The sequence below is a fragment of the Oncorhynchus mykiss genome, chromosome 25 (genome assembly GCF_013265735.2).
Source record: "Oncorhynchus mykiss isolate Arlee chromosome 25, USDA_OmykA_1.1, whole genome shotgun sequence".
In the NCBI taxonomy this organism is placed as follows: domain Eukaryota; kingdom Metazoa; phylum Chordata; class Actinopteri; order Salmoniformes; family Salmonidae; genus Oncorhynchus; species Oncorhynchus mykiss.
The window spans coordinates 14,414,738-14,432,993 of record NC_048589.1 but is presented as its reverse complement, the minus strand read 5'-3'; the positions used below and the strand labels follow the sequence as shown (position 1 = coordinate 14,432,993).

General features: G+C 40.8%; 3 protein-coding genes across 7 annotated transcripts in view; all 3 read right to left on the bottom strand.

Annotated features, from left to right (window-relative positions):
* LOC110505397 (rho guanine nucleotide exchange factor 10) overlaps positions 1-3,264 on the bottom strand; it is a 92,065-nt gene extending 88,801 nt beyond the window's left edge. For all 4 annotated transcript variants that reach the window (XM_021584588.2, XM_021584589.2, XM_021584590.2 and 1 more), the window contains exon 1: positions 3,108-3,264. The gene's annotated coding sequence lies outside the window, so the exon portion shown is untranslated. The remainder of the gene's footprint in view (positions 1-3,107) is intronic.
* A 4,825-nt stretch (positions 3,265-8,089) lies between these two features.
* Positions 8,090-11,578, bottom strand: LOC110505396 (protein CLN8). The gene is made up of 3 exons (XM_021584587.2): positions 11,454-11,578; positions 9,151-9,824; positions 8,090-8,742 (listed from the first exon to the last, which is right to left on the bottom strand). Exons 2-3 carry the CDS (start codon positions 9,703-9,705, stop codon positions 8,428-8,430), a joined length of 870 nt encoding a protein of 289 aa, XP_021440262.1. The 5' UTR covers positions 9,706-9,824; positions 11,454-11,578; the 3' UTR covers positions 8,090-8,427.
* A 6,090-nt stretch (positions 11,579-17,668) lies between these two features.
* Positions 17,669-18,256, bottom strand: part of dlgap2a (discs, large (Drosophila) homolog-associated protein 2a) — a 170,745-nt gene continuing 170,157 nt past the window's right edge. For both annotated transcript variants that reach the window (XM_021584584.2, XM_036962872.1), the window contains one exon: positions 17,669-18,139. In XM_021584584.2, the coding sequence (XP_021440259.2) occupies positions 17,933-18,139 (207 nt within the window). In that variant the 3' untranslated portion in view covers positions 17,669-17,932. The remainder of the gene's footprint in view (positions 18,140-18,256) is intronic.

Genomic DNA, 18,256 nt, shown 5'->3' with positions numbered 1-18,256 from the left:
TGCCAGACACTCGGAAGCTTTCCCATAAGCCTCTACCCACTGGGTGGACTTACAGACCCAACACACACACACTTTGGGAAATTAGCGATTATATCCAGCTGCATCTGTGAGAGACAACCACCAAAAAAAAAACAGCAACATACACTCCAATCTGAAAGTAACCCTCTGTTATGAAGCCCACGACAAAACTAGGCAGAATGCTGAAGGAAAGTAAAAGCATTATCCTCAGCATGTAAGCCTAAACCAGGAGCCAGAGCTTCTTGAGCCAAGTCAAAGATTATGTTTATGGTGAGATGTACGTGTGATGTTTGCTCAGCAGGAGGAAGTGTCACGCATGGCGGAGCGTGCCGTCTACAGGCCCAGGGTTTACCTGACTGCTCAGCAATAGAACATATGTATGCAGTAGACCAGGTCACAGCCAAGAGTCCTCCACAGTCCCTAAATGTTACCCGTTTCAAGAAACTAGGCGTATGCTGCACGTCACCATTTCCAGGAGTCCCTTCAAAATACGTTTGACAGAAATGCCTTCTGGAATGTGAACTTTCATGTGCCTTAATAACAAACGTGTATGCCATCTGTAAATACGAATAAAATTGTTACATTTTAAACCAACAAGCCTAGTTGGTTTAGCCACGGAAAAATACAGGAGACCTTCCCGCTAGCCATGATTGGCTGAGATAAAATGGGCTGGACATGCCGAGAGATGAATTCAGATTGGTCTGCCATGTAGCATGCTTCTGTCTAAAACATAAACTGCTAAGTATGTGTGGCTAATCCTGTCTACTGCTGATTTTTTTTTAAGATATCATGAAGAACTGAAAAAGTTTTGCTACTGCTCTCAACATTGTTGCACGGAAGTGAATATCACTATCGACAAAGCTCAGTGGGAAAACGTTGCGATGGACTACTTTCTGGAGGTGGTGGGGAAGAAACGGTGTCCTTGTCACAGACGAAGTTGACTGAGTTTTGAAATCAGTGGAATGCCCAGTGGAAGCTGAGAGATGATTGCCAGATGCAGAGTCCAAAAAGATGGCTGTTGTAGAAAACACCTGCCTACATATTCAAACTTAGTGCAACCATGACAGAGGGAGAAGCGTTCATCCATGTATACGGACGGGTAGGAGTCAAGCGACATTTTCAGATATTATCCGTTTCTAATTTTGTCATTAAGTAATTTTCATTGCAAGTTAAAGCTTACTGTTAGCTAGCTAGCTAACTAACAGTAACTAGCTAACGTTCGCTGGCTGGCTCGCTAGGTAACGTTACGTGTATGATCTACGTAGAAGCTCTAGAAAGAGGCCAGAGTTAGAATTCCGAGTTGGATGACTGTTCAAATAAAAATGTATAAAAGTTTCTTTCAAAGAGTTCCTAGTTGTTTTGAACGCAGCATTAGATTTGGAATTATGGTTAATTGTTTAACTAGCTAGCTACATGTCTAAACAAGACTCCACTATGCAAGTAACTCTTTCACTGTCCCGTTTACACCTTCTGTATCCTGTGCATGTGACAAACTTCAATATTATTTTATAAAGTGTGTGTTTACCAGAGACGTTAATGTGAAGAACAACGTGGCCTGCACCAAAGTCAGATTAGGATATAGGCCAAGGACTAGATAAAGTAAATCTATACTACAATGTTTTGCTTTTACTTGCACCACTTTTAGTCGTGAATTCTTAGGTTGTTCACTACACTGAATCCTTAAAGAGATGGATGGGGCCAAGGCTTAAGAGGGTGTGAACGATGCTGAATGGGGGTAGACGGAGCTCTACAGTAGGAATACCAAATCTTTCACGGCCATTTTCTCAAAAGTGGGGTTACGTTTATCAACTTTCAAAGCAGAATTACTTTCATTGTATGATAAAATTTTCTAGCTCAGTCTCTATTTTTAGCCAATGTACGAACACAATTTTGCTACATGAGACCCATCACCTGGATTTGGTCCTAAATACCAGAGATCCTTTTTTAGGAGTCATTATCGGGGGTGGAGACATCTGTACTCACAGCAGCCAAGTGACGTGGCTATTTGCTAAGAAAATGACCATGTAGTGTGTGCAAATCTCACAGGCTCCCAACTCTCTGATGAAAAGTGAACTGGACAAGCACGGAGCCAGACAATACAAGAGAAGATCAAAGCGCTCACCGTATCAAAACCATCTTTTAGCAGCCTGGCCCAAGGCACATAGATTCCTGAAGTACTCTTTGATCGGATGGGGTTGCAGGCTACTCTAACAACTTGGACCAACAGTTTGATTAAATTTGACTTTTCTGATTAATACAGGTGTTACCAAAGAAAGTTCCAGATCATTAGAGTCATGCACTTGCTTTATTGAGGAATGCTATGCATGGCATGACTAAGTTAATTTGTTAGAGTGGAGTTAGGGGTGAGTGCTCTGGAACACTTTCTAAGGACTCACTGTTTGAATCAAACGTTGGTACACTGTACAAAGTTTGAAGAGAGAGAGAGATATGTATGTGTCTTGGTCTGGAGTGGACAAAAATAATACAATTCAGGTTGCACTTGTTGGTATGCAATCCATGTTATGACTAAGGATATCATGCACCTGCACCCTTGAAAAAGAACATGGGCACCACAAATTTCAGCCATTGAGTTTGTAGAGAACATCTAGCAATTCATCACAAGATTGTCACTTGCATGACAGCCATGTCCCCTCCCTGGCCCTGCCAACTTCTGACACTAAAAATCAGTGATGAAAGGCTGTGCATACTACATGTTAGAAAATGCACTCTTTGCCTTGCTTGGAAAGATGAAGCGACAATGGTTTAAACAGTTCACAGCAGCCGAGCTAAAAAGAACCAACTAGGACGATACATTGTAAGTCAATACACTGCATCTCGTCTGACAATACGATACATGTTAGCAAAGACAATTTTGCCACGTTATAACAGCGCAGCAGGGATCGACCACTCACTTTTGTTCGCAGAGAAAAAACTAATTGGATAATGAAAGTAGGATCTGGTCTATTCGCTAATACCTTCCACGTCCAAATACAGCTAAACATGTGGTTACTACTGTATTGAAAAGTCTCAAAATTACATATAAACCACTTTCAAACACTCTTGAAGTCCCATAACATAAAAAAACTCACCATATTTAAACTCCTGATGAACAACGTCCTTCTAGTTCCACAGTAAATATGTGTAAATAAATCTCTGTCAAAACACTGAGCATGAACTTCTGCTCGACCAAGTGAATTTTCTGTTTTTCCATTTTCCTAAGCTTTTGCAAATGTAATTAGACTCAATCCAAGAGACTGCCTCCTCCTTAGTCATTGGTGGAGACTTCGGAGGCCGAAGCCTTAATTGGCCGAAGGGGCACTCAATCACATTCCTGAGGTCCCGCCTAGGATGAAGTACGTGTGTGACAATGTGTACCACGTGATCAGTGAGGTGGCTCTCTTGGAACAGCTGTGCATGCATTAGTCAGTCATCAGTGAACGCATTACCATATGTGAGCTATTTGATGTATCTATATAATTGATCTATGTTCCCACTTTATAAACTCATCATAATCTGACTTTGCCACGTCAAATTTGAAGTTGAAGTAACTAGCCTACTACACACTCGTTTGTTTATTTCGGCACATATGAGTGAGTTCCATTGGTCTGTGGTGAGTTGGGTCAATATTGCGTTGAAGTGAAAAGTATTTATTCTGGCTGTAAATAAATCAACAGTAAACAATTCCCAAAACGTTACTAATTCCAGGCAGATGTCCATCTATTCTAGACAAAAATGTGATATTCCGAATCTGTAATATATAAAGTCATAGACTCAAAGTTTCCCCACACATCTGAAAAGCACCAGAAAGTAAGTGCGGCAGTTTCCATTGTCCATCCAGCATTGAGATAATTGAGCGTCCAGACAGGTACATCCAATCCAATCATGCCATCTAGTGGATAAATAATATATTGCTTTGAATATATTGAGCACACAGCAGTAACTCATTCACCATAAAAACGTTTCTAATAAAGAACAAACATGCATTTCCCCAAAAATATAGACTAGACAATACAAAGAGGATGTTAAAGTTTTTATTGACAGCTCATGTTAAAGTGAACAGATTTGAATGGTAGTCTGAGAAAATGACACTATCAACGTGTGAGCATCCATCACACAACTTCATACTGACAGACAATAGTAGAAATTAATGGCAAATCCAACACTGTTAATATACAAGCTCAGAACTAATTAGACTAATTAGACTATCGTAGTAGAAAACATTTAAAGAAAGAATGACAAAATTCCCACTGGAAATACAAATAATCAAGTTTGGAACCCATAAATAACTCCATTATATTTGGTTAAAGCTGGTATCAACCAACTAAAATAAAGCTACTGTGTACATTTTCTTTATTGTATTTCTATATTCTTAATGCCAGGCAAACATGTCGACTAAACAACAAGACTTACTTCATAAGATTAATAATAAAACCCAAATTCAAAAAATATTTTACAAATATAAAGTTTAGGTTAATTATGGCTATGAAGGCCTTCAGTCTTGCATCTATTTGAATTCAATAATCTATTGTAATAAAAAAATAAAAGCAAGCTAAACAAGAGCTGATGCCTGTTCCCCCTTTTCATCTCTAACCACTTAACCCTAAAGAATCAACTACAAACTCACTACCTAAGACTATGAAAATACTGTAATGAATGTTGAGGTTTTCCCATGTGAATTACTTGTAATACCCTATCCTTTCTAACCAACACCAGCAGAGTTCTAGGATATATGACTAATGGTTTTGGAGTATTTTTCCTATATCTGAGAGACATAAAAAATTTGACCCAAGTTTGGTCACTTTATTAATGAAAATTTTAACCCATTTTTACAGGCCGGTCCAGGGTTACCTTCAGACGACTCTCCTGAAGCGTGTGACAAAGGGCAAAACATATGACACCATCGTGTTCATGAAAGTCTCATCTTTCCATGGGGTGACTTTTTAGTTTGTAGCTCAAACAGTTCGGGTTTTACAGATGATTCCGTGACTATTTTCTTGTCTGGATCCTTTGTGTAGAGAAATACCACTTTCACAAACCCCATATTATGGAATGGGCGCAAGCTTTATAAATCAGAAGAAAGAGGGGATTGAGCTGCAGCCACTGCAAGAAATGGTAAGTCTCTAGCATAAACACATGGGGAGCTATTCAAAATGTATAATGACATTACCGTGATGCACACCGGTGTAATGCCTTGGTGTCATAAGTTGTTTGTACCATTGATATATTCTTATTTTATTTTCCACACCTCTCAAGTCAAGAGATGATTTGTGAAGTACAGTATGGCAGTCTGGATGTAGGTCAATGTGGATGAGTAGTTTCCAAAAGCTCCATGCTAGACTACAGGACTGAAATGCATCTGTCCACAAACAACCAGGTTAAGGGTTCAAACTCACACACTCCATCTCACGTGAATCTTGAATGAACTGGATTTAAATTGCAGGTTTATAGAAGGTCTAGGAGATAGCAAACAAAGGAGAGATTACTCAAAGAATTAACCCCCAACTTCATTTTCCGACAGATCAGCGGTAGAGAGAGTTGATAAGTAACAAAAGGAAGACATCACCATCCATTTGGCCTGCACCGTGGTGCTTGTTATATATATATATATTTTTTTACCTTTATTTAACTAGGCAAGTCAGTTAAGAACATATTCTTATTTTCAATGACAGCCTAGGAACAGTGGGTCAACTGCCTGTTCAGGGGCAGAACGACAGATTTGTACCTTATCAGCGCGGGGATTTGAACTTGCAACCTTCCGATTACTAGTCCAACACTAACCACTAGGCTACCCTGCCACCCCGGAGTCTATCCACTCCCTTTGGTGACCACCGCTGAAAACACTGCTTCTCACAGCTCTCTTAGCATCCACTGTCACACGTTTAGAGTCTACAAGGAGTCTATACTATTAAGTCAACCCCACTATCAAAGATATGACTCAGACATCCACAGAATACAGGAACCATTTTATCAAGATTAAATTAGATGAATTGATAAAGATTCAACTAGAGCACACAACACTACCAGCACACATTACAGTCCACTGAAGCAAGTCAGAGAGCATTTTTTACGATATAGAAAGAAGTTGCTTGCCTTCCAATGACGTTCGAGAGCTGGTAGACTTTCCTCATCTGCCAAATCGTGACCCAGTCTCAGTCTGTCACTGAGTTTGTTCTCAGCGAGTAAATCTGCTGCCTCATGGACTGGTCTTTGCTCAGCACATAGTGTTTGAGTGACCACACACACTTTACCAGTAAGTGCAAAGACCACTGGCGCATCAGGGAACTTCAAACAAGCCAACACCCCATTCCAGAGAGGTTAACTAGTACATTCACACCTTTCTGCTGAAAGCTGAACCGAGTAGACAGAACAATAATATGCCTTTCTCTCTGTTCATCTGCACTCCCACTCAATAAAGCAACACTATCAAAACCGGTGAATAACCAACGGCATACGGGTCAGGCCAACACTTTTCTACTATAAAACTAAGTTCACCTATGACATTTCTTGTCATCAAAGGCCCTTTCACCCACGTCTTGTAGAGACAACAGACCTACAGTGCCTTGCGAAAGTATTAGGCCCCCTTGAACTTTGCGACCTTTTGCCACATTTCAGGCTTCAAACATAAAGATATAAAACTGTATTTTTTTTGTGAAGAATCAACAACAAGTGGGACACAATCATGAAGTGGAACGACATTTATTGGATATTTCAAACTTTTTTAACAAATCAAAAACTGAAAAATTGGGCATGCAAAATTATTCAGCCCCTTTACTTTCAGTGCAGCAAACTCTCTCCAGAAGTTCAGTGAGGATCTCTGAATGATCCAATGTTGACCTAAATGACTAATGTTGATAAATACAATCCACCTGTGTGTAATCAAGTCTCCGTATAAATGCACCTGCACTGTGATAGTCTCAGAGGTCCGTTAAAAGCGCAGAGAGCATCATGAAGAACAAGGAACACACCAGGCAGGTCCGAGATACTGTTGTGAAGAAGTTTAAAGCCGGATTTGGATACAAAAAGATTTCCCAAGCTTTAAACATCCCAAGGAGCACTGTGCAAGCGATAATATTGAAATGGAAGGAGTATCAGACCACTGCAAATCTACCAAGACCTGGTCGTCCCTCTAAACTTTCAGCTCATACAAGGAGAAGACTGATCAGAGATGCAGCCAAGAGGCCCATGATCACTCTGGATGTACTGCAGAGATCTACAGCTGAGGTGGGAGACTCTGCCCATAGGACAACAATCAGTCAGTCGTATATTGCACAAATCTGGCCTTTATGGAAGAGTGGCAAGAAGAAAGCCATTTCTTAAAGATATACATAAAAAGTGTTGTTTAAAGTTTGCCACAAGCCACCTGGGAGACACACCAAACATGTGGAAGAAGGTGCTCTGGTCAGATGAAACCAAAATTGAACTTTTTGGCAACAATGCAAAACGTTATGTTTGGCGTAAAAGCAACACAGCTCATCACACTGAACACACCATCCCCACTGTCAAACATGGTGGTGGCAGCATCATGGTTTGGGCCTGCTTTTCTTCAGCAGGGACAGGCAAGATGGTTAAAATTGATGGGAAGATGGATGGAGCCAAATACAGGACCATTCTGGAAGAAAACCTGATGGATTCTGCAAAAGACCTGAGACTGGGACGGAGATTTGTCTTCCAACAAGACAATGATCCAAAACATAACGCAAAATCTACAATTGAATGGTTCAAAAATAAACATATCCAGGTGTTAGAATGGCCAAGTCAAAGTCCAGACCTGAATCCAATCGAGAATCTGTGGAAAGAACTGAAAACTGCTGTTCACAAATGCTCTCCATCCAACCTCACTGAGCTCGAGCTGTTTTGCAAGGAGGAATGGGAAAAAAATTCAGTCTCTCGATGTGCAAAACTGATAGACATACCCCAAGCGACTTACAGCTGTAATCGCAGCAAAAGGTGGCGCTACAAAGTATTAACTTAAGGGGGCTGAATAATTTTGCACGCCCAATTTTTCAGTTTTTGATTTGTTAAAAAAGTTTGAAATATCCAATAAATGTCGTTCCACTTCATGATTGTGTCCCACTTGTTGTTGATTCTTCACAAAAAAATACAGTTTTATATCTTTATGTTTGAAGCCTGAAATGTGGCAAAAGGTCACAAAGTTCAAGGGGGCCGAATACTTTCGCAAGGCACTGTATACTGAGAACCTTAAAAACACAGTTCAGTTAAACTTGAAATACTTCAAACACTAAAAGCCAGAGTTAGTAAGAAAATAGTATTTAAAATGGCCTTTCCTCTCCATTACAAACTTAAAAGCCAGAGTTAGACTTTCTCACTTTGAATCACACTTCCTCTCCTTTACAAGCATAGTAAAAGAAAGATAACTGTACAAAACAGGATCACAGTCCTTGGCTCAGTTTAGCTCTCATGAGGTTTCTCTTCCCGTTCTCCACTGGGGCCGTTGGGCAATGGCTTGTTGCTGAAGTTCCAGTCGACAGGGTTGAGGAGCTGCATGGTCTTCTTGTGTGTCCAGATGGGGTTGATAAGCACTGTGAGCAGGGCCAGGCCAGTGTAGAAGAGGACTCGTTGGGGCAGAGCCACGTACATGTTCATCTCCCCCCAGTGACTACAGCTCACCCACCACATGTAATAGGTAAGCACCATACGGCAGTGGAACATGTGGATCATCACCCACTGGTTGGCCTTCCAGAAGAGGGTCCTTGCCCAGCCCGCCTAGACGGGAGAGAAGAGAGGGATACTTAGAGAAGGAAATTTACTGATTGGGTAGGGGATAAAGACTGCCACAGTGTTTGGGGATATCTATAACAATGTATGGATTGCATATAACATCTTGGACAATAAAACAAAAGTGGAATTCTCATGTGATTTGGGTCCATTTTTGCCTAGAAGTTCCCCTGTCTCAGAATGGCCAGCTTTATTTATCACTGCTCCATATCATGGCAAGGTCTCAGTGTTGAGTACGTAAACAGAAAAGAGGAATCGAAATCTCTGTGCATTCTATGTCTAGCCCACCAGCAAAACAACTGTGTAAAAAAAAAACTTTCAGTACAGCTTCACAAATGGAGTCAAACAACATTTTGCTGTATATGATGAAAGACACAAGAAAGACAAACACTCTACCTTTAGTAACATCCAGGAGATGCAGGTGAAAGGCGTGCTCATCTCCAGCAGCAGAGTGACCATTGGCAGGTAATGCCCTAGTGAGTCCCAGACCACAGCCCCAGTGAACCCCGACAGGGCAAAGAAATGGTGGGTAGCCAGAGCGAGGTCGAAGGACTTGAACACCACACTGGAGAGATGCAGCGCCACATTCTCAAACAGGAAGAAGCCCGTGGCGGTGAGCACGGTGAACCACGACCAGTCCTCCTGACCTCTTATCCTGTCCCTTGACAAGGCAGAGTCTTCAGTTAGCGCTCGTAAGCCTGCCACCGTGCTCTGGAGGCCGAATACGGCCCGTGTGACCGCCAGGTTCCAGAACACCTTCTCCTTGGCCAGCAGAGAGTGGTAGGTCTGGGAGAGGGCTGTGGACACCAGGTGGGAGAGGAAGAAAATGGCAGTGTAGAAGGCAAAGCCCAGGCTGATGATCTGGAGGCGAAGGACCCAAGAGAAGTAGTCCGGACTAAGGTCAGCGGGGCTCTTGAATGCCGGCAAAGGGTTGGCCTGCTGGGAGGTCATGTTGATTTGTGTGGGTGGGATGGTGGATAATGTCTGTTGCTCTTACACCCGCGGAGTTCTCACAGAGTTGAGTAACCAGTCATCACTGAAGGTGTCCCATGGGTTAGTTATAAACCATCCTGCAAAATAAATTAAAGCCAACACACAATGGTCAATGTTCATAAAATAGTTATGACATGTCAAAATGTGCAAGATAAGACCACCTTTGAACAGAACTTTCTATACCCAACCAAAAACATCAGTTATTGACCCAAGATAAGGTGATTTTGGTATGTTAACTTATGGCTATGCTTGAAATGACAGAGGCACAAGAATGGAGAAGTGAGTGATTTCACATCTTTCGTTTGACAGACGATAACATAAGATACCAGGCGCCTGTTTATCTGAGGAAATTCGTCTGACCATGTGTCAATTGAGTTTAACAACCTAGTCTGATTAATCAGGCTGTAATTCACAATGAATTGGTATATACAGCCTGAAACTAATGCCTGCAAAATTGTGTAAATGTTCCTTACAAGCCAGAATGTTTAATAAAATTACATTTACATTTACTGAAGCGGTTTGTCCTTCAGCTGCTGGAAATTTGAGACAAAATATCTACAGGAAAGTATTGTTAACCAAACTGTTTAGAGAGCCAGTAGGTGTATGGTCAAATTAGTTTTATGCTGGATATTCAGTTCTCTCTCTCCTCAAAAGCTATTGAACCAAGCATGCCATGATACTGAAAATGGTATATTCTGAATTAGGGGAGGTTGAGCAGTTGAAGGACAAACCGCACAGACAACCGGTAGAATATGTTCAAATAACATTTTATTCAACATTCTGGCTTGTAAGGAACATCACCACGATTCTGCATGAATTCGTTTCAGGCAGTACCAGGCAGTACCAACAGCTCAATCAGTTAGATACGTTGTTACAGAGTAAAGAAAAACACAGGCCACTTTACTAAAATCTGTAACATTGTTAATGTTGTTCTTTCACTCTGGCACAATTGCGATCAGACTGGTCTCATAAATGTAACCTGTAACCAATTGCTGGGCCAATTGTGCACCGCCCTATGGGACTCCCAATCACAGCCAGCTGTGATACAGCCTGGATTCGAAACAGGGTGTCTGTAGTGACGCCTCTAGTACTGAGATGCAGTGCCTTAGACCGCTGTACTACTCGGGAGTCCCATGAACGTAACACAGCCAAATGTAAATCCGAGACACGTAAATTAGTATGGCATGTTACGTTTGATATGATTACATAAGATAGGTTACTTTTAAGGCAACAATTATAGGAGGGTGGTAGGTCGGGCATGTAAGACAAACGTCTAGCAACCCAAAGGATGGTTGGTCAGGGTGGATGGGAACATCTCGCAACCTAAACGTGTTGTGTGTTTGAATCCCATCAGACAACTTTAGCATTTTAGATAAGGAACTTTAACTACATACTACTTTACAACTACTTAGTATGTTAGCTAACCCTTCCTTTAACCATTTTACTTACCTAACTCCTAACACCTTGAGTTAGCTAACGTTAGCCACAACAAATTGGAATCTGTAACATATCATACTAAATGGTCTCTGGAAATACTCCACGTTTTTACAATACCTCAGTTGCAACATTATTGCATGTTATATTCTCAAATGTAACCGAACATAATGTAACGTAACTAAATGCTTTGGCTAACAAGCCAACAGTATTTGCAGAGACATTGTAGCAAAGCGTATTTTTTGGGCTTAAAAATCTTAATAATAACTTACCTTATTCGTCCATTATTGGCAAACAGAGCTGTCTGTAAATTTAGAAGCGGGTTAGTTATCATATGAATTCAATTTGACAAGAGGAAATCCCGCCCTGTGATATTTTCCCTGCTCTCCTATTGGCAAGCATTATACCGTGTTTCTATTGGCCCAAATGTACATGACGGCATCTCATCTGTATGTTTTGAGGCTCTTTTTAATGATTAATTAGGTATTGTCCTCTCTATATCTAGTATGATAGGCGGCATGATCATTTCATATAGTTCAGTAATTAGTTCATTACATTGCATGCAGTACCTACTTGTTTAAATGGAGGGAGGAAAAGAAAATAACGAGACACTACCCAGTCCCTCAAACTTTTAAATGTTTTTCATCAAAAAATTTAATTGCAGAAGTATTTACATCAGATGATATCAGCAATGATTAAACTACTTTTAAGAGGCAAAATCTTCAAAGAGTTAATTCTGAAAAATGTGTAAAATACAGAACTACAGTGATGTGTTTAAAATAACAGAAAAAAATACAGTGAGAAAATCAGTAAACACTATAATATATAAAACATATATAAATGCATCTTTGATAAACAGGTGAATAATTCATTTCTAAATGTAACAGTATTAACTAAAAGACAATGAATAAACAAATTATACATTCCGTATCAGTATTTTGCATGCCATCATAACAGCTTATCAAAAATAACCAGAACAAAGGAACAAATTGATAGCAAAACATTAATAAAAGCAGAAAATTAATAAAAGCAGTTTCAATGAGGCATATATTATATATTAATATATTTATATATATTTATTTACAAATAATGAATATTTGGCATTATATTCATCCTCACTATAGATATGATATACAAGAGATGAAAATAGTTTTAGCTAAACAACTACCTTTTTAATTTGTCTAGTAATTTGAGTCATTTCACATTCCGAGACCAAGGAAGTGGTGTAAAAGTCTATCTTGATGGTTCTCTACAATGTCAATATATTCAAGAAAAAGTTCCGTCAAAAGATTTCATATTTACTAAAAGCAGATAGACAAACAAACATGTAGTGTGGCCATCGATGAAGAGGAACTGTCCTAGACCCCAATCCATCATTTTTGGGAGAAACAGGGACATGTGATTGTTGCGAATGAACAATAAACATCACAGCATGTGATAGAAGAGTGGCGAACTACAGAAGTTGGCAGTTCCACATTTGCCTAATCAACGAATATGGCATTATTTTTCTGCTGCCTTCATTAGAATGAAGCTAAACTAAATACTATGTTTATCTGTGGTACCAGTTTCAGTCGGCTGTATGTGAAGACGATAAAACAAAATAAAAATTAAAACAAACTACATCTACCAGTGACTTTATTTTCCAGACAATTCATGCCCAATTAGTTGGCCTTTTACACCCCGCACAAAACCCCTATAACCACAAAAGCTGACACAATATCCCATGGACATTATAGCCTGGCATTAACTGCCTGGTTTTAAATGACACACAAACACCCTCTGGTGTCCATGTGTATTCTGCAAGAGTTACTGTCATGACACATTAGGACATACAGAAACAATATGTGGTCATGGAAAAGATCATGGGTAACAAATCAAGTGGAAAAAATATTAGAAATCGCCATGTCATTTTTTTACACATAAAAAATAAGTTGAGCGCCATCTAAAGGACTCAAATGGCACTGTGAGTTGTACTTACAAGCGAAGAACAGCAAAAGCAGGCAGATAAACAGCAATACAACCCTTTGATGACAGTTATGTAATGGTGGGCTCAGAAAGGGCAGAGTATCCTGAAAGTATCTAGTTTTACCAACAGTGGAGAACTGATGGTTGTCTGTGGCAGGATAGATACATTTTTTATAGCACAATTTGTTATTCTATAAATGGCACTGGTATGTATCAAATGGAACATTATAGTGAGTAATTCAAATGCAGAGTACAGAATTACTCTCATAAATGGAAGGGTAGTAAAAAAGAGCATCCTGCTTTTCAATACTGAACATCCACTATAAACTCCTCCGATCCTCTATGTAAAATTGTGTATTCCACTTTTTAATTTCCCCTCAACCTTTCAAATATTCATCACACAGACATAAAAGCATTGAAAAAAAGGAGCTAAGCTATGCATGAATATGCTGCTAAAGCCATGGTGTATAGATTGAATCTGAACTTTCAATCAGAGTTGCTGGCTCACTACCTGGGCTACTTGCCATTCCTTAGGCCATCATGTCACCATTCATAATGCTGCTATGAGCATTTAGGGTTATCTGGATGGAATCCAATTGGAAATGGTACTGTAGAGGAGACAATACGTCTGAAATATGAGCCAAAGTAGTGGACAGCTGTCTCACTAAGGCAAACAAGAGAGGAAGAGAAGAGAATTTAAAATATTTGGTACACACTCATAGAAGCAAACTCACATGCTTGCTTGCTTGCACACACGCAAGCACACCAACCCTGACGAATTTGCATATAAATACACACACACACACACACACACACACACCTCTGTCATTTCAATGACACACAGTAAAAGAAGCAGCGAGGATATCAGAGTGTATCCTCTAGGGATGCCAGGGCTGATATAGAGACGAACCAGATCTATGTAACCCACATACTGCTGTGATTTACCATGTTATCCTCAGCAGTAGAGGCAATACAGTACAACCATCAGCACTTTTGCTTTCAAGGGCCTTTGAGGCAGTCTGGTAGATCTTTCCAAGGACCTCAAAGGGATGACACTTAATTAAGCCCCCATTCTGTAACCAGCACACTAGGGTATATGAGAGAACCCCATCACAACCTCCATCACAGCTACCATCTCCATCCACCTACAGAACTACTGCAGCATGGAACAACACCAAGTACACCTCAAAGCAGAGATCCCAGCCTCCCCTAAGTCAGCATGTGTCAGTGTGAGTCTTTCTCTGCCACTGCTGCGCGTCTGTCTGTGTAAAACTGTAGGAAGTAGGAACAGCAGGGGAACATCGCTAACCTGCCAACACAGATCCTGGCTTCCTGCACGACAGATAACGGTGCACTACAGCTACTATACCTTGTCATTTTGGCTAGGTTGGTTCCCTCCCTCCAACAAAATGACATCACTGAGATAGATGTATGCAGACAGCAGCCAGATCTTCACTCCCCGGGGAAGGGAATGTTTCTACACTCACACTCGTTTCATCCACGCTAACTAGTCATGATACAAAATGAAGCCATGGAAGACATAAATCATTTTTATAAAATATGAGGTAAAGATTAAAATGATCAAAAGAAAATGCAACTATTTTCTGTATCCTGCAAGCAACTGTAATATGCTGCAAAACATTACAAAATGTCCTCTAAAATGTGCCTTGTTTATGTCGTTTCCAAACATCTATAATTGAACTGACCCCCAGGACAAGGCTATCAAAACAGTATCTTCTAGCAATGTAAGGATGACATACAGATGACACATAGTGACTGTTGGGCCACTGAGAAGGTGTCAGTGGGGTCATGTCTCTGCGGCGCGATTGGCGAGTGGACTCGGAGGCACGGTGACCTTCCAGTCACACTGTTCCTGAAGCTGTCAACAAAGTGCCACAACAAGACTGTTCCTTCAACACAAACAGGACACAAAGTGACTCCAGACCGCTGAAAGGTACAGTGCTCTGACTGCAGCAAGACAAGTCTCTTTCTCTCTGCACCAGTTACAATAGAAGCCAGGCGTAGGCAGCCTACTAGCAAAAATAAACAATCATCATTTTCTCAGTCCCAAAAATAGATAGTTTAGAGCCGTATCAATTAGATGAGAGTGCTACTGTAAGTGTTGCATTGATTGTTTACCCAGTACTGGATCGATTGAGCAAAAAGTAGCACCAGTGACTTGGCTCATTACCCCAAAATATAACCTATAAAATCCATTCCAGTCTATTAGTAAAAATAGACACCAGTCTGCAGCAGAATCAGCCTGTCCTGATGTCTGCAGTCTTAGATAACATTAGATAACTCAGCTACAATAGGATTGGCAATGCTGATGCCGACTAGCCTCGTGGCTATCAGTGTAATATCACCTTTTAACATATCCTACAACAGCAGAGGGGTTTCAAGGTTTGTCAAGTATGTGATAGCCTGTCATCACGAGGGGTAATCGAGTTTATACTCCACTACAGTGCACAGTATTAGTCAAATTCAGCAGAGAAGATAAGTGCCCCTCAAATCAACACACCTCATCCCTCACCCCAACAACTCTAGTCCCAGGCCTTTTTAGGCCTCCTCTAGCCTTTTACGGGAACTGATCCAAACCCTGGTCACTACCATTCACTGTGTTACTGTGACCCAGGCACTATACAGTCCCCTCCACTTCTACATCACAGTAGGCCTCTGGAGTGCATGTCTGAGCTGTGTGAGGGGAAAATAACCCCAGTGTTCCAATGACTCATATTCCCTGCAGTGCTATCCACACACGAGAGAACAAGTCCATCTCTACAACGTCACATTTTTCATGTCTTTGTTATCAGCCGGTATCAAAAAGCATTAGTCACTAAATCAAATCCTGGAGAGGTTTCTTCCTTCATACCTCTTCCCTCTGGGACTGTTTCACAGTATTACCTTGTAGCAGTTCCTAGAAAAGGTACAAATACTTTTCACACACTGCACTTGTCTGGTAGGTAATCGACAATAGAAACGTTCTCCAAGATTGTGCAAACTGCGTTCTAATCAATGAAACAATGTAACTTATGTTTTGTTTGAACAGACACTGTTATTCCTGGGTTGGCAGCAAGGGTAGGAGACGGGCTAGATGTTTGCAGAAATGACAGCACTACTTTAATACAACACGATATGTAGGAAGGCATGGAGAGATTGAGGTGAAAAATCAACCACGTGATTAAGAATATTAATTTCCTCTCTTACAATTCAAATACAACAATACTGTTGTGAACTTTGTTTGTACATTTCCCTTGGAAATACAGAGAATGATAAGTGCAAAAGTGCATTATTTTCCATATATTTGATTTAAAGAGCTACGCAAACCTTCCATAGCATTTTTTCCACTGCAATGAAATGATGTAAAATATTTTTCTGAAAAAAAAGTATTACATGTTGTCTGCTTCAAGTAAATGTCATTGCATGTGAAATGTCAATAGTATAGGAAAATGTAGAGTATAGTGTGGAATGGAGAAAGGTAATGAGAATGATTTAGACATTTTTAAATCACATTTTTTACCATGACCCTTGACCTTTACCTGACTGTGTAGAAAGCTGAATTTTCCAACTTTGACGACTTTAACATAACCAGAGCTTACTGTGAGTGCATAAAACAAACATTTCAGAAGGGATGACCCACCTGCCTCTTGGTCAGAAGCTACAGTGCGGCATGTACAGTTGAGGTATTTCAAACTTTCAAATAGGTTCACTTGAATCATTTTGTGATTGTTATCTTGTGAACACAATTGGAAACAACAGTAGGATAATTGTAGGGGTTTCCACCAAGAGTTGGACTCATCATGGGGTCATCAATTCGTAACTGGGTTTGTATTCTCTCCGGTTGCTGGTAGATTTCAAAGCTACATTTTTTAATTGCACTTTGCAAATGTTGAAATATACATACCCTTCCAGAATAATTTAATGAGAGTTTTGGGGGTTGGCTATTCTGTCATGTAACACTATTCCACTAACAAAAAACTTTTTTCCTGGGAAAACCAAGGAGAAGATGAACCAATGATGAACCAATTCTTAGATATACACTGAGTATACAAAACATGCCCTTTCCATGACATAGACTGACCAGGTGAATCCAGGTGAAAGCTATGAGCCCCAATTGATGTCACTTGTAAAATCTACTTCAAATCAGTTTAGATGTAGGGGAGCAGACAGGTTAAAGAAGGATTTTTAAGCTTTTGAGACATGATTGTGTATGCGTGCCATTTAGAGGGTGAGTGTGCAAGACAAAATATTTAAGTGCCTTTGAACGGAGTATGGTAGTAAGTGCCAGGCACACCGGTTTATGTCAACAACTGAAGCGCTGCTGGGTATTTCACGCTCAACAGCTTCCTGTGTGTATCAAGAATGGTCCACCACCCAAAGGGCATCCAGCCAACTGTAAGAAGCATTGGAGTCAACATGGGCCAGCATCCCTGTGGAACACTTCGACACCTTGTAGAGTCCATGCCCCGACGAATTGAGGCTGTTCTGAGGGAAAAAGTGGCAGGGGGGGGGGGGGGGGGGGGGTGTTCCTGATGTTTAGTATACTCAGTGTACATCCACTAATACATATCTGTTGATGGAAGAGGATTTTTGTGATATCCTACTCAGTGTGGCCTGGAGTGGAGATGAACTCCGAAGGTGATGATAGTGAAGTCATGAGGAGACAGATAAAGGAGGGAAGTGTACAGTAGATAGTCTAGAAAAAAGGCTAGTTAAAGGAGAGTCTAGTTGAGGGGTAGTCTGAGGGGGGAGACGCCCCTCACCCTTGACCCCTGTCCCAGTCCTCTCAAAGGCGAGTCTGGGCCTCAGGGATGTAGATCTCGATGCTGTCTGCTCTCTCTGACACCGAGTTCTGACGGAAGGAAGCAGCCCGCTTGGCCTGCATCAGCCTCCTGCGTGCTTCCAGACGGTGGCGGTCTGGAAGGTCAAGAGACTTCTCCCGTGTCACGCCTCTCTTCCCGATCATGGACTTCTTTGGTGCGACAGGTGGTAACTGGACACAGGAAGAAAGAGAGACGAACTCGACCAAAATCCTGTCCGTATCGAAATCTATTCTAGAATTCAACTTGTATAGGCAGTAGTTGACATTTCAGCCATTTGAGTGGTTGGA

Bases quoted from the DNA above. Each gene is read 5' to 3' on its own strand.
- LOC110505396 (XM_021584587.2), bottom strand. From the start codon at position 9,705: ATGACCTCCCAGCAGGCCAACCCTTTGCCGGCATTCAAGAGCCCCGCT. The intron at 8,743-9,150 runs GTAGAGTGTTTG...TCTCCCGTCTAG, and splicing joins TCTCCTGGATGTTACTAAAG to GCGGGCTGGGCAAGGACCCT.